Source organism: Daphnia pulex, chromosome 7 (genome assembly GCF_021134715.1).
Source record: "Daphnia pulex isolate KAP4 chromosome 7, ASM2113471v1".
NCBI classification, from domain to species: Eukaryota; Metazoa; Arthropoda; class Branchiopoda; order Diplostraca; family Daphniidae; genus Daphnia; species Daphnia pulex.
In genome coordinates, this window is record NC_060023.1 from 740,624 (window position 1) to 754,797 (window position 14,174).

General features: G+C 41.2%; 4 protein-coding genes across 11 annotated transcripts; 3 read left to right on the forward strand and 1 right to left on the reverse strand.

The window, feature by feature from the left end:
- Positions 1-41: 41 nt before the first annotated feature.
- Positions 42-830, reverse strand: LOC124196948 (larval cuticle protein 65Ag1-like). Its single transcript, XM_046592205.1, has 3 exons — positions 715-830; positions 505-635; positions 42-424 (listed from the first exon to the last, which is right to left on the reverse strand). Exons 1-3 carry the CDS (start codon positions 724-726, stop codon positions 130-132), a joined length of 438 nt encoding a protein of 145 aa, XP_046448161.1. The 5' UTR covers positions 727-830; the 3' UTR covers positions 42-129.
- A 69-nt stretch (positions 831-899) lies between these two features.
- On the forward strand, positions 900-14,052 carry LOC124196942 (sulfotransferase 1E1-like). 8 transcript variants are annotated; one of them, XM_046592195.1, is made up of 10 exons: positions 900-1,012; positions 1,849-1,996; positions 2,057-2,125; positions 3,073-3,627; positions 3,693-3,792; positions 3,858-4,014; positions 4,087-4,213; positions 4,273-4,367; positions 4,422-4,602; positions 4,683-5,062. In XM_046592195.1, the coding sequence occupies exons 4-10, from the start codon at positions 3,390-3,392 to the stop codon at positions 4,796-4,798; spliced, it is 1,014 nt and encodes a 337-aa protein (XP_046448151.1). In that variant the 5' UTR covers positions 900-1,012; positions 1,849-1,996; positions 2,057-2,125; positions 3,073-3,389; the 3' UTR covers positions 4,799-5,062. The 8 variants fall into 8 exon arrangements, with proteins under 8 accessions (XP_046448151.1, XP_046448150.1, XP_046448153.1 ...); XM_046592194.1 differs by having other exon boundaries at positions 1,849-1,973; XM_046592197.1 differs by lacking the exons at positions 3,858-4,014; positions 4,087-4,213; positions 4,273-4,367; positions 4,422-4,602; positions 4,683-5,062 and adding exons at positions 6,092-6,254; positions 6,359-6,485; positions 6,587-6,681; positions 6,744-7,156 and having other exon boundaries at positions 1,849-1,973.
- LOC124196946 (fatty acid hydroxylase domain-containing protein 2-like) lies at positions 7,294-9,111 on the forward strand. Its single transcript, XM_046592203.1, has 6 exons — positions 7,294-7,776; positions 7,859-7,953; positions 8,027-8,172; positions 8,242-8,426; positions 8,496-8,625; positions 8,687-9,111. The coding sequence occupies exons 1-6, from the start codon at positions 7,691-7,693 to the stop codon at positions 8,951-8,953; spliced, it is 909 nt and encodes a 302-aa protein (XP_046448159.1). The 5' UTR covers positions 7,294-7,690; the 3' UTR covers positions 8,954-9,111.
- LOC124196945 (fatty acid hydroxylase domain-containing protein 2-like) lies at positions 9,157-11,610 on the forward strand. The gene is made up of 8 exons (XM_046592202.1): positions 9,157-9,714; positions 9,782-9,870; positions 9,956-10,165; positions 10,227-10,330; positions 10,395-10,540; positions 10,606-10,790; positions 10,853-10,982; positions 11,048-11,610. The coding sequence occupies exons 3-8, from the start codon at positions 10,080-10,082 to the stop codon at positions 11,315-11,317; spliced, it is 921 nt and encodes a 306-aa protein (XP_046448158.1). The 5' UTR covers positions 9,157-9,714; positions 9,782-9,870; positions 9,956-10,079; the 3' UTR covers positions 11,318-11,610.
- Positions 14,053-14,174: the final 122 nt, after the last annotated feature.

The window sequence follows — 14,174 nt, forward strand, 5'->3', positions numbered from 1 at the left end:
CACCCCAATCCATTTTTAGACAATCGACAAATAATTGCAAAAACGAGTCAACAAGTGTATTGACAATCAACGGGGTCGGATATTTTGATTTCGAAACATGCTGGTCAGATAGGTGGTGATAGAAAAGACTTAGAAGTAGTAAGAGTAGGCTGGATATTGCGGGAATCCGTAATTGAATCCGTAACCGAAACGGGCAGCGGGAAAGCCGTAGTAACCGTACGGGTAAGCTGCTGGTAGGGCCACAGTTGAGATGACGGGCGCGGCTTTAGCTTCGACTACTGGCACTTCGGCAACAGCTGGAACAGCAGGTACCTCTGGCACAGCTGGAACTTCAGGAGAGACGGGCAAATGGTCACCTGTGGCACGGTAACCTTTCTCATCAGCTTCGTAGTTGATGGTGTAAGTCTTGCCTTCGGCGACGTAACTAATCCGATTGCAATTTTTTTTTAAATTTCAGGATCGTCAAACAACTTTTTAGTGAAAAATGATGAAGTCCCTTATTACCTGTAGGATCCTTTGACAGCGTTGCCAGCATCTCCAGTCTGGGAGTGTTTATGATCTTCCACGTCGTAACTCAGGATTTCCTCGGGAGCCGGGGCAGCCAGAGCGACAGCCAAGAAGCAAACAATCAGCACCTGTTTAAAAAAAAGGCAGTTGGTAAATCAGCAGTTGGTTTGAATTACAATTTTAATCTAGAAATATTATTCAACTTACCGTCTTGATCATTTTCTTTTCTCGTAAGGGGTTTTGGGAGACTGGAGAGCTGAAACTGCTGTGTGTTTCAATGCCGTCGCGTTTGCGCTCTTAAATACTCGAGTAGCCCATCCCGGAAGATTTCAGAAATCACTCCTGGATTCACGCATGAACCACACCCAAAAGAACTCCTCCCAAGATGCGTTCGACACAAGGTCGCCCGTCAGTTCTATCGTTGGACAGTTTAGATATGGAAGATATCGTTTTTTCCTCCAGGCTTGTACTGCCTGCCCATCAGGAAGCGGATTTTACGCACAAGGTATACAACACAACATATAATGACACATTCTCCAGTTTAAATATGGAACACGGATGGCAGAAGCACACACACACACAGGAAAAGTGTGTGAGACCTTGGCGGTTTTCTCTTGTTCTAGATGCGCAATGCCAAATCGAGCGCGTCAGGATAGTTCCTAGTAAATCTTCTTTTGTTTTCGACCTTGACGGATCACTTTTGCACAAAGGTTTTTCTTTTTGTGTGACGCCATCGCCTTTTTATTGCTTCCTGGATGGTTCGGTAGTCGATAATTTTAGTTGCTGCGTGTCCACACCCCAGTTCTGCCAAGCTTTATGATTACATGCTACGTGCTATTTTGCGTCTGCCTAGTATTAACCCAACTTATCCGTTTTTAAGTTATGAGAACTTTTGATTTGACTGTCAGACTGATCATATTTATTTCCCTGTTGATATCAGATACAGGTATGAATAGCAGTAACTCTGCGGGTTATCTGACAGGAATGACGAATCATTTATTTTTTCTTGTCACGATTTAAATTTTTGGTAGAAACATTTCACGAGAATTTTCACGCGTTTCTTTTAATCAAGCGACAAACTTTTATCGATAGTTGAATCATTGGTAGCAGCGATTGCCAGTTTATTTGAACAGTTTAATTCTGGCGGACTATACAAGGCCATCGATATGTCTTTTCTGTTTCAAGATGTAGCCAGAGGGCTTAAAATTTGTACCGGTTGGTTTCGTGTCAAGCAAACTTTAAAATGCCAAGTGGAAGTAATGAACTGAGTACTTTAGCGCGTTTACTTTACGATCGTCTAGACTATTACACTATACTCTCACATTTGGTTATGTGTTACAGAGAATAAGACAGCGTACATAGGCTTGTCGTGACAGTCGCAGTTGGAGCTGAAACAGTTGGGCGGATGGGAGACAAGCCAAAGAGCTTTCATGAGATGACTGCTGAATTTTATTGTGGAATAGCAGGTGAGTGTAAGGTGAGGTGTAAGGTGAGTGAGTGTAAAATTCTAATAAAAGCTTTTAAAATATTGACGTTATCTTTTCCTCAGGTCATGAGTGGATTACAAGCATGCCAATTGGACGCACCTGTTTGACTGCATCTAATGGAATTTCCAAAGGTAATTCCCCATTTTTTTTCTTTTTCCCGTTTAAATTCACGTGACGAAGGAAATTCGGATAAAATATTTGCCAGGAGAACAGCTAGGGTGTATTAAGTATTAACAACAGGCTCGCTTGGTTAAAGGACAGTCCGTGTTTGTTTACTCAGTAGAAACGTGTAGTCATAACGTATTGCACCATGTCGGTGCAGTTTCTCCCTTGCGTCAACTATCAATATCCATTAAGACAATAAATAGACCGTTAAAATTTCTAAATATTTATGAAAAGGCCCAACCCTTTTTTTCCCCACTAGGCAGTGAAAGAAAAATCGCTTAACTGTAGTTTTATTGTCGACGTTTTTCATGGCTATCTGAAAATGGTAATCAAAATCTATTAAGTTTCCACCAAATTCGTAGGCACGTATGAAATATAACGGGGATAAATTGCCGTCTAGTTGATACACGGCACTTTCAGTCATGTACAACAAGTTTCCTTTTGAAATTGATGTCTTTAGAACTTGTCTTATCTATTTGTCTACGTCATCGCAATGTCGGCACGCGTTATGTTGATAAACTACTCCACACTCGCCTCTGTGAGCTCCTTTAGAAAGTCTAGACCGTGTCAAGGTCTCGGCCGGCTGTACGTTTGTCCCGTTTGTTTTGCTCTCTGTACCCTTTGTAATGTATACAGTAACATGCAGTCACCCCAGGCTGTTTGTATCTGTTTAGTCCGACCAGCATCATCCCCATTTCCTGTTTCATTCGATATCAGTCCGAGTCCATTTATCTAAATTTAAAAATTTATTTATTTCCCGCCTCGACTAATTAAGCTTCCGTCAATGTTTTAACGATGCTCACATCCGCATCTCAGCCCGCACACACAGAGATTGCTGCAATTTGTTTGAAGTAACGTTTATTGCTTGTTTAATCAAAGATGAATCTAAATTTTGAATGCTGTTGCTTTCTAGTTGCTATGGATTTTCCGCTGGATGCCATGGAGGCCGGCGTACGTGACTGCAGGATGTTTTAAATGGGCAGCCACACTTATGGAATGAATAATCAACACGGAGAGTTGGGTTGACCTTCGACTGGGGGGAGAAATTTAGAATGTTTATTGATGACCATAAGTTCGATTCGCCTGCCCTCCGGCGCTTGTTGTCCTCATGTCAAGAGGTTAGTCTTGGTCCAGACTTTGAAAGAGAAAGTTGGAACGGGACGTTGTGTTGCCAAGAGACGCAATTGAGGGTGTTGGCCAATCCTGGAGGGATACTCAGTCCACTTCACCATGTCGTCCAACGAAGAAGAGCAGCCGACTTCATCGCCATTAAATGTCAAGTTTGACGTGGTTCCCGAAACGCTTGAACCTTCCTACAAGGAGCATTTCCCAGTGTTTGTCAATGGATTAGTTCAAGGAGAGCCGGGCGGATTCGTCTTCCATCCGCACTACGCCCAAAATGCCAACAAGATTTACAACATGAAAGTGAGGAGCGACGACGTCTGGATCCGCACTTTCCCCCGATCCGGTAATTAAACTAAAATTTAAATTCATTAAATTAAATTTTATTAAATTTTGTGGGTTGTTTTTAAGGTACAACTTGGACGTCCGAATTGGCCTGGCTCATCATGAACGATTGCAATTTCCAAGAAGCTGCTCGAGTGCCGCTAACTGTCCGATCGCCCAATATCGAGTAACCAATTTTGTTTATCTCAAATTCCTGAAGTGATACTTAATCATAATAAATTTGTTATCCAGTACCAATTACTTTGCCAATTGGGGAGATTTCGCCCCGCCGGAAATAATGGATAACCTCATCACTATCGAAAAGATTGAAGAGATGACGTCACCCAGAGTCATCAAGTCGCACTTGCCCTTTCAATTGCTGCCACCCAATTTACTCGACACTGCCAAGGTCCGCACATTTTTTCCAATTACATTTTTAAAAAAGCATTTGATTCATTTTGTGTTTGACTGATGACGTCAGGTGATTTACGTTGCCCGCAATCCCAAGGACGCCATCGTTTCCTTCTTCTATTTCCACAAATTAGTGAAATTGTGCTACTACGCTGGAGAAATGGACGACTTTGTCGACTACTTTCTCAACAACAAACGTAAAACACGTACAATGGAAATAACAAACACATTTTGAATAATTTAAAATTAATTGCAGTGCTGTGGACTCCCTATTTCCCCACCGTCCTCGAGGCTTGGGCCAAACGTGACCATCCCAACTTGTTATTTCTTTTCTACGAAGACATGAAGAAGGTATGCAGTTTTAACAAAGGAATGGTACGTGTAATTTGATTGAATTGCCCGCAGGATTTGCCCAGTGAAATCCAGAAAATCGCCGCTTTCCTCAACAAAACGGTGACGCCAGAGCAGATTGAGAAGCTGGTCGATCACGTGGATATCGACAAATTCGCCAAGAACGAGTCGGTCAACATGACCCGCGAGATCAAAGCCGGCCTCTCCAACGAAGGCCACACTTTCATCCGCAAAGGTGTGATAATTTATCTTGATTGACCTTGTATAAATCCCCGTGTTTTAAAAAAAAATACTGTGGGGTTATTTGGTTCACAGGTGAAACGGGAGGCTGGAAGAACCATTTCAGTCCGGAAGTGAACCGCAAAATCGACGAGTGGATCGAAAAGAATTTGGAGGGATCCGATTTGAAATTCGTCACCGAACTCGACTAAAAAATAAAGAAATGGCGATTTTTATTTTTTAAATCATTTAATATTCGCTAGCTGTGAATCTGAATGTGCCAACCTGAACTCACCGATTGCAACTGGAATCGGATTGTTGTAAACGTCAAATCTCCTCTGCATACTCTCCGATAACCGTATATTCAAAATATATTACACCTCAAGGCAAAGGTATAACCATTTTTATTTTATAATCGAGTTAAAAGAGATCGAATTTCGGTTATTTGCAACTAAAAATAAAAAATCGTGACTTTATCGACTCGTCATTCTCACCTTACGAACTCCTCGCCGCCCATCCATATAATGACGTGCTCTTATTCCCAAATGGCACACGCATGCAATAGTTGAAGCTTTTAATTCTTGTTCCCTTAGGTGAGATAACGCCCATGAAGGGTCGTTATCCTTTTTCTTTTTACTATTTCCAAGGTAAGATAAAATTCCTTCCTTTCAGACCTGTCGGTGGCAGCAGCACTCAAGAACATCTCCAGTGCCAACGTCGATGTAGGTGGAGCTGCGCGTGTACTATTCTTTTAAAAATTAATACACTCGAGTCTTTTAAATTATTCAAAGTGCCTCTCAGCAGTTCCAGTCCGCACACAAAAACGACCTTCGGGTGTGTTACTACCAGATTCCAGTGCTTCGATGCAGATTGTAGCCTCGAGACAAATATTTACAAAGCCAAGGAATATGCTATTTAAACCAAATTGGCGATAGAGAGAGAAAGAAAAAAAGGGTGGTAGAAGTGATTGGTTTGTTGCTGGACGAGACGCAGTTTAGAACGAGTGCGAGTCGAGCTCGCAGGTGTATACGAAGAATGCCGTCTTTCGACAGCCATCACCAACCAGACGGCAGACTCCTCCAGTCGGGAGTCAAGTTTACCGTCATTCCAGAAACGCTGCAGAGTCCATTCAAGGATCACTTTCCTGCCTACTACAAAGGATTAGTTCGCGCAGAGCCCGGCGGATTTGTCATCCATCCCAAATTCGTCAACAACGCCGAAAAGATTTACAACATGAAAGTGAGGAGTGACGACGTCTGGATCCGCACCTTCCCCCGATCCGGTAATAAAATTAAAATTCATTCAATTAAATTTTATTAAATTTTGTGGGATTGTTTTTAAGGGACAACTTGGACGTCCGAATTGGCCTGGCTCATCATGAACGATTGCAATTTCCAAGAAGCTGCTCGTGTGCCACTGACTGTCCGATCGCCCAACATCGAGTAAAAATTGATTTATAATAATTTCTTGGAATTGAAAACTAATATAATTCTGTATGTTTCCAGCACCCATTATTTTACCAACTGGGACGATCTTGCCCCGTCGGAAATCATGAACGCCAGAAAGTGTCGATCGGTCGAGAAGCTGGAACAGATGCCGTCGCCCAGAGTCCTCCAATCTCATTTGCCATTCCAACTGTTGCCTACCAGATTGCTCAACACGGCCAAGGTACAGTAAATATGCCAGCTGTCAAAATTATGAAGCTTGTCATGGATTGAATTGATGGATGGACAATATACCCCCCATGGTGATTGATAATTTTTGTTTTCCAGGTAATTTACGTTGCCCGTAATCCCAAGGACGCCATCGTTTCCTTCTTCTACTTTCACAAGCTGGTGAAATTGTGTTACTTCTCCGGCGAAATGGAACAATTTGTTGATTACTTTATCAATAACCAAGGTTGGTTGTTGCCTTGTTGGCCGATTGCGAAATAATGGCGAGAGAAATTCGAGCCGAGCAGAGCTAAATTTATAAGTTGATGTGTGCGGATGTATTTTTAGTGTGCTGGACTCCTTATTTCTTCTCCCTTTTGGACGCCTGGGGCAAACGCAACCACCCAAATTTGTTGATTCTGTTCTACGAGGACATGAAAAAGGTTATTTATATTTATTTAAATTCAATTTATTTTTATCTCATTATATCTGGTTCTTTTGTTAGGATTTGCGGAGTCAAATCGAGAAGATGGCCTCGTTCCTCGACAAATCGCTGACTGAGAAACAAGTCGAGAAACTCTTGGATCACGTCAGCTATTTGAATTGCGCGGGGGAAATGGCCGACTGCCAGACGAGCCATTTCACGCCGGAAGTGAGCCGCAAAATCGACAAGTGGATAGAAAAGAATTTGGAGGGATCCGATTTGAAGTTTCTCACCGATCTCGAGGAGTAAAACCAAAACCTATTACATGTGTACTATTCAGATCTTAACGTATTTTTCACCCCCGTAACATCGTTTACCATAAAATTCTAGAGGGGGGAATTGATGGACATTTTATCCAGCGTAAAATATTATCCTCTGTATTAGGGTGTCAACTGTGTTATCAACATAATTTTAAATTACATGTTTACATTTTTTGACGAGCTCATTTAATCGGCTGGCAATTGTCAGATCTTCTTTCCCTACAGGACATCCGCCGGCCACCAAAAAGAAAGTGTACGAGTCAGGGTCAATTCACGTCCCGGTACAAATATTCTTTTGGCGGGATTTTCAAAACGTACAAGTTGCTACTATTGAAACTTTTAGTCGGAACTTAAAAGTATTCTTCGTGTGAAATCGATCAAGAACAGAAATAGAAATGTAAATTGGGAATGCGGAGTACAATAAGGACACTGACCGCCATTTGCAACCGGAATTTTGACCTTTCGGTTTTTTATTTTTAGTTTTCGGTTTTTATTTTTAGTTTTGAGTATTTATTTTTAGTTATTTGAGAACCGGATTTGGGGAGAAATGGCAGCGTTGCTAGTGCAAGGCCTTGGCGTATTTCATTTTTCCTTTGAGAATATAAGAGAAGGCGGGAGAGTTGAGACGCGTCGTATTTCGGTGGTGGTTGTTGTTGCGACAATTGCACCTGTTTGGGGCTCTTCCGCTCTCGTGCGGATCAAAACGTCATGGAGCTAAAACAACTCGGTGTGTGGCCGAGGCGAATTCTTTTGGCCGGCACTTTGTTCCTCATCTCCATTCTCTGCGGGACGACGTAAGTCAAAAAATGACAAATTCGGCGCCAAATAATTTTTGAAATTTTCAATTTTGATTTTAACTTTTTTTTTGTTTTCTAGACAATTCCGGAACGCATCCAGCGTCGCTCTTGACTCTCAGTGGCAGAAAGTTCTCCGGCTGTTTGGACATGACGAGTTTTCCTTGTTCGTTTGGGGTAAGTCGTTGCTATCCTACCTTCTGCCCTGCTGGGTCTAATGTTGTAATAACAAACGCTTAACTGTGTCAAGGTTGCATACTCTCCATTCAAATTCCGTTTTGGAGTGTCAGCACTTTGTTCGTGTTCTTGGACTACTTTAACCTGCCGAAATGGGTACGCAAATACAAGATCCAACAGGGCACCAACGAACCAATCAATTTAAATAAACTTGTCGAGGTAATATGACAATTATTTGTTTTAAAATTTAACCCGCTTTAAAAATTCAAATTCTTGGCTTGTCGCCAGACGGTGAAAGTGGTGTTGATCAACCAATGGCTCATTTCTAATCCAGCCATGGTCGCCAATTATTTTCTCAAAAAATTGACCAACACCATGCCGATAATCTACGAATTACCAACTCCCCAGCGCTTTTTATGGCAATTTTTCGTCTTGGTTGTTATCGACGAAATTGCTCAATATCACCTGCACAAGTAGAAAATATTACAGTTGCCTTATTTTTCGCCTTGTTGTTTAATCGTCTTTAAATGTATTTTTTTCAGGTTAATGCATCACCCGAAATTGTACGCCAAGGTGCACAAGAAACATCACGAGTGGACAGCACCCGTGGCTCTCTCCTTTGCGTACAGCACCAAGACGGAATATGTCATAAACATGATTCCGGTAGCGCTGGTATTCACCATCATTAAAACACATTTTGAATTTAAATAATCAATTTATTTGGTTTTTGCAGGGCCCAATGTTGATGAATCCTCACCTAGTCACCTTGTGGATTTGGTACATATTCGTCCACCTCAGGGGAATCAACAACCACACTGGCTATCAATTCCCGTGGCTTCCGACTGCGGAGCACCACGACTACCACCACATGTCGAGCCATTCCTGTTACGGTCGAACGCTCGCCATGGATTGGCTACACGGAACGGACAAGGGTTTCTGGGCTTACCGGGCCCGGAAGAAGGGCACAACTGCTCAACAACCGGATAACAAATCTGAATAAGAAATGAGTTTTTTTTTTTAATTTAAAATATTTCTTAAATGTGTATTAGGTAACCTAACCCGAAACGAATGTTGTTAATCTGTTTAATTTCGTTCCAATATAGATCGAATCGCGATAAAATAATTGGAATTTTTGAATCTAGAAATAATTGAGAAATTGCACGGAACCGACAGGTGTAGTCTTTACCCCCCCCCCCCCCCCCCCCCCAAACTATCCCCGAGGCGTTTTCACCGCAGAGACCGAGAGTGTTTAATTTACGATGGAGGAAATTGATGGATGAATTTCCATCCGATGGGAATTCGTGAGAACATCTGACACGAATTGAACAAAACCACAGGAAAACCGGTTCACTGTACGGTAAGTGATTAAATGCACGCAGAATATTTTCTTGGAGCAGGAATTTATTGCCGGAAGCATTTGAACTGTTGACTTGAATATTCTGCTGGTTGTTACGTTATATGAGGCCCGTCATCTGACTGTGGTGATCCAACAAAGGTGAGTGAAATGCCAAGTCGCCGTCGGCGGTTATTATATAGTCTACAAAAGGGATCTTGAATCCCCAGTGTTATCTGCGGATGCCATTTCACTATTGTGTCTAGCATGTCGACAAATAATTTCCTGTTGTACAAAAGGAATGTCAACGCACAAGGAACGGTCCCTTAAAAAAGAAGTCTAATTCAACAATGGGTATCCCAGATTTCGAGAAAGTTGTTTCAATTTCAAATGCCCCATATGAATCAACGGGAAGATATAAAGGCCAAGTAACTTTCAGAACCGGATTGACGAAAAAGCGAATGAATTTATTTATTTTTAATTATTATTTTTAAGTCTCTTAAATAGGACAACCGTCGGATGACTGGATATTGGGACCAATCGTGTGAGGCCGTAATTCAGGTCTTCTTCTTCACCAGAAGAAAGTATGGGCTTTGGCTCCACCCATTTTTAAAGCTAACAAAAATATGAAAATGAAATCCCGTTTGTTGTAACCTACTTTGCCTACAGGGACCGCACTCTATAAAAGATGGAAGTTGAGCCGAGTGGTGAAAGACTTGTGTGTTTTGTGGTCGTCGCGTGTGCAACGGTGCGCTCATAGCTGTCCGGCTGAGAAGTTCGTTAATTAGAGAAGATGAAGCTGAAACAGTGGCTGGGACAAACGACATTGGCCTGCGCTTTATTTGTCGGATCCATCGTCTACAGACAACAGCTAGTGACGTAAGAGAATGGAAATAATGAGAACAATTGAATGGGAATCATTTCATATTTGGTTTGACAGGAAAGTGAGGCAGTTTCGGGATTATTCCGGTGATGTTTCGGACTCGCAATGGAAATCTATTCTCGGATACTTTGGCAATGACGACTATTATTTATACGTCTGGGGTAATAATAATAATATTTTCTGTTGAACACTGTCAAACCATTAATCTTTGTTACTTACTTGCAGGTTGCATACTCTGCATTATAATTCCGTTTTGGACTGTCGGCGGAATGTTCATGTTTATGGATTACTTCAACTGGCCAAAATGGGTCCGCAAGTACAAAGTTCAGCCTGGAACTAACGAGCCCGTTGATTTGAACAAACTCAAAGAGGTACACGACCAACAAACTCCATTTAATTGCGCCAAAATCTTAATGAGTTATTCTGTTTGCCGCAGACAATTAAAGTGGCGCTGATTAACCAATGGACGATTGGCAATCCGCTCATCTTCATTAGTTTCGCCGTCAAGAAATTCACCAACACCATGCCGGCCATTTACGAGTTACCGACGCTCCAGCGCTTCCTGATTGAAATGGCCGTTTTGTTTATAGTGGACGAAATCGCCTTGTATTACGTGCACAGGTAATTTTTGAATCATGTTTTATTTATTTCATGGTATGAATGTAACAGTGTCGGTTTATAAGGTTAATGCATCACCCAAAATTATACGCGTGGGTCCACAAGAAACATCACGAATGGCACGCACCTGTCGCCATCTCCGTCATTTACACAACTAAAACCGAAAATCTTTTAATTACGGGCGGAACTGGCTTGGTAATTCCACCTCAATCAAGTTATCTTGAAGTTATTGCTTAATTTTTAATGTTGATCTTTATTAGGGTCCATTTTTAATGAATCCTCACCTAGTCACTTTGTGGATCTGGTACGCTCTGGTTAACTTGAGAGGCCTGAAAAATCATTGCGGATACAATTTCCCTTGGCTACCGACTCCGGAGGATCACGACTATCACCACATGATGAGCAATGCCTGTTTCGGTCGAACACTGGCCCTGGACTGGCTCCACGGGACGGACAAGGGTTTCCGGGATTACCAGGCCCGGAAAAAGAATTCCGCCGGGCATCAACTTGACCTGAAAAAATCCGAATAAAAGTTTATTATTATTAAGTCAGAAAATGCGATCCTTTTAGCTTTGCAGTCAAGCAACTTAATTGTCCTCGTGTGCAACACTAACAACGATCGACGCCCTAGAGGTAACCTGGTAACCCCCATAACTTGTTTAATTATAATGTGCCATTCCCAATGCTTCTATGTGTTACAATTTTATCTTAACAATTCAAATTGGTTGACACCTTCAGAAAATTCCAACAAACTCGATTTACTTTACTCTGTTAAAATATTTTTCCTAGGAAGGAAAGAAATATATAATTTGGTTATGCAAAACTGCAAAAGTTAACTTTCAACCAATGTAATAGCAGTTAGCGAAGTGACTGGGCAGCTTTCAGAACCGGTTTGCTGTCCTGATTCGGAGAAATCTTGCAAGAAAACGACTAGATAATTTCCTTAAATTATACTTCCTGGTTCTAGGGTTCTATTTGGCTATACGGATAAGACAAAGGTACCACTTATTCTGTCAGAGTATCGTGACTTTTTGTGTAGAATATTAAATTAATCAAAAATTAAAATTTTTATGCAGCTAGTTTAGCAGCCCAGCACTTGGAAAGCGTGTAACGTGTTTTCCCGTTGGGCTTTTGGGCTCTGTTGCGACGTATTCATTTGCGCTCTTATCGCTGGGAAAAACAGGTTTTCCCTTGTTAATTGTTTGATTTGCGATAAACTTGATTCGACTGGCCGCCTATTACGAAATGAACTAAGGGTTTTTCTTAAATTAAAATCCCACCACAAGCGTCAAATGAAGCTGATTGTTTGCCATTGGGATTTGTACGATATTTTGCAGCCGGTCGGTGATAAACCAAGGGTGGTAAAACCCCTGTTTTATGACAGGTGCATTAATCAAAGCTGATAATAAAAAATTGGGAAACACGCCAAATATCGCTATCAATTTATCAGCCGTTTATTGCGCGTGAACTGTAAATTATACGAAAATAAATTTGAGAGTTAATATGTCAACCGGTAGGTATAAATAAGAAAACGGCGGACACACCTGTTCATAAGCTCAGTTTAATTCGATAGACAAAGATCACAAATTTGCAAACTATTCTTTCATCATGTCAGGTAAATCTGTTGGCGATGGAGTCCTCCGTTCGAAAGTCAAGTTCAGTGTCATACCCGAGACCCAGCAGAGTCCCTACAAGGAACTTTTCCCGGCGTTCGACGGTAAAGGTCTGGTCCGAGCCGAGCCTGGAGGTTTCGTCTACCATCAAAACTTTGCAGATAATTGCCACAAGATTTACAACATGAAAGTGAGGAGCGACGACGTCTGGATCCGCACCTTTCCACGATCCGGTAAGTGAATTGAAATGTTCATGAATGAAATGAATTAGACAATTATTTTTGTGGTTTTAAGGGACAACTTGGACTTCTGAATTAACTTGGCTCATCATGAACGATTGCAACTTCGAAGAAGCTGCTAGAGTTGGACAGCCCATCCGTTCTCCCAACTTGGAGTATTTAAAAAATATTTTTTCTTTAAATTAATTTGAAGGCTTGGATTTATTTTTATTTAATTCTTTAGTGCCAATTACATCAATCACTGGGACAAGTTTGCCGCTGAAGGATCTTTTGATACGATGGATATTATTACCATCGATGAGATTGAGAAAATGCCATCACCCAGGGTCCTCAAGTGTCACTTGCCTTTTGACCTGTTGCCTCCCAATTTGCTCGACACCGCCAAGGTACAGAATTATTCAAATAGTTTTAAATTATTTTTCAATTTCCTCTTTAATTGCAGGTGATTTATGTGGCCAGGAATCCCAAGGATGCCATCGTTTCGCTCTTTTACTTCCACAAGTTGGTCAACCTGTGCACTTTTACGGGAGATCTGGAGACGTTCGTCGACTACTTTCTCGATAACAAAGGTCCTAATTCATTTTGAATTGTCATTTTTAAAAATTTAGCCGACTTATTTTCTATTCCTAGTTCTGTGGACTCCTTATTTCGGCACTGTTTTGGACGCTTGGGGCAAGCGCAGTCATCCCAACTTGCTTATCCTCTTCTACGAAGACATGAAGAAGGTAAATCGTCACCTTGTTTTTAATTTGATTATCATATTATCTTAATGTAATTTAAATTGTAAAAAAAGGACATCCGAGCTCAAATCAAGAGAATTTCCACTTTCCTGAACAAGCCAGTGACGCCAGAGCAAATCGAGAAGCTGGTCGATCACGTCCGTTTCGATAAATTCTCCAAGAACGAGTCGGTTAATTACACAAAGGAAATTAAAGCTGGTGTTGGTAAAGACGACCCGAATAATACATTCGTCCGCAAAGGTATATAAATTGTCGAAACGAGCAGGTGAATGCTGTTTCGATATTAAAAATGATTCATTTTTGGTGTTTTTTTTTTAAAAAGGTCAAACGGGAGGCTGGAAGAACCATTTCAGCCCGGAAGTGAACCGTAAAATTGACGAATGGATCGCCAAGAATTTGGAGGGAACCGGTTTGAAATTCGTCACCGAACTGAACGATCAATAAAGATCGATCCTTAAACTTTATATCAGTAAATTCATCGGGGTTTCATTGGGTGAAAAACGATTTAGTGTCTTTGACAGCATTGGGCGTCAACCCAATGCTTGTCGTCGGCTAATATCATAAGATAATAATATCAACTGTTTATTTTTTAGATTGACAAACTATTGCGCAGTTACACAGAATAAATTCTGACATAATAACGGGTTTTAAAATACACGGTTTTATGACAGGATCGACTCTGAAGTTAGTCACTCAGATATTTGAATAAATGATAAGCCTTTATCACGCAAGTAACTGATAGTAACTCCAAAATTACACAGGTAAAAATCCACCAAATAGAGCTCTTTAAGTTAA

What these genes read in the sequence shown, in the direction of transcription:
- LOC124196946 (XM_046592203.1), top strand. Translation starts at nt 7,691, where the DNA reads ATGGAGCTAAAACAACTCGGTGTGTGGCCGAGGCGAATTCTTTTGGCC. An exon ending in ATTTAAATAAACTTGTCGAG is followed by an intron (nt 8,173 to 8,241) that starts GTAATATGACAA and finishes GCTTGTCGCCAG; the next exon opens with ACGGTGAAAGTGGTGTTGAT. An exon ending in GCTCAATATCACCTGCACAA is followed by an intron (nt 8,427 to 8,495) that starts GTAGAAAATATT and finishes TATTTTTTTCAG; the next exon opens with GTTAATGCATCACCCGAAAT.
- LOC124196948 (XM_046592205.1), bottom strand. An exon ending in GCTGTCAAAGGATCCTACAG is followed by an intron (nt 425 to 504) that starts GTAATAAGGGAC and finishes CAATCGGATTAG; the next exon opens with TTACGTCGCCGAAGGCAAGA.
- LOC124196942 (XM_046592191.1), top strand. Translation starts at nt 5,622, where the DNA reads ATGCCGTCTTTCGACAGCCATCACCAACCAGACGGCAGACTCCTCCAG. An exon ending in ATCCGTTCTCCCAACTTGGA is followed by an intron (nt 12,795 to 12,862) that starts GTATTTAAAAAA and finishes TTAATTCTTTAG; the next exon opens with TGCCAATTACATCAATCACT. An exon ending in ATTTGCTCGACACCGCCAAG is followed by an intron (nt 13,026 to 13,081) that starts GTACAGAATTAT and finishes CTTTAATTGCAG; the next exon opens with GTGATTTATGTGGCCAGGAA.
- LOC124196945 (XM_046592202.1), top strand. Translation starts at nt 10,080, where the DNA reads ATGAAGCTGAAACAGTGGCTGGGACAAACGACATTGGCCTGCGCTTTA. An exon ending in ATTTGAACAAACTCAAAGAG is followed by an intron (nt 10,541 to 10,605) that starts GTACACGACCAA and finishes TGTTTGCCGCAG; the next exon opens with ACAATTAAAGTGGCGCTGAT. An exon ending in TTACGGGCGGAACTGGCTTG is followed by an intron (nt 10,983 to 11,047) that starts GTAATTCCACCT and finishes GATCTTTATTAG; the next exon opens with GGTCCATTTTTAATGAATCC.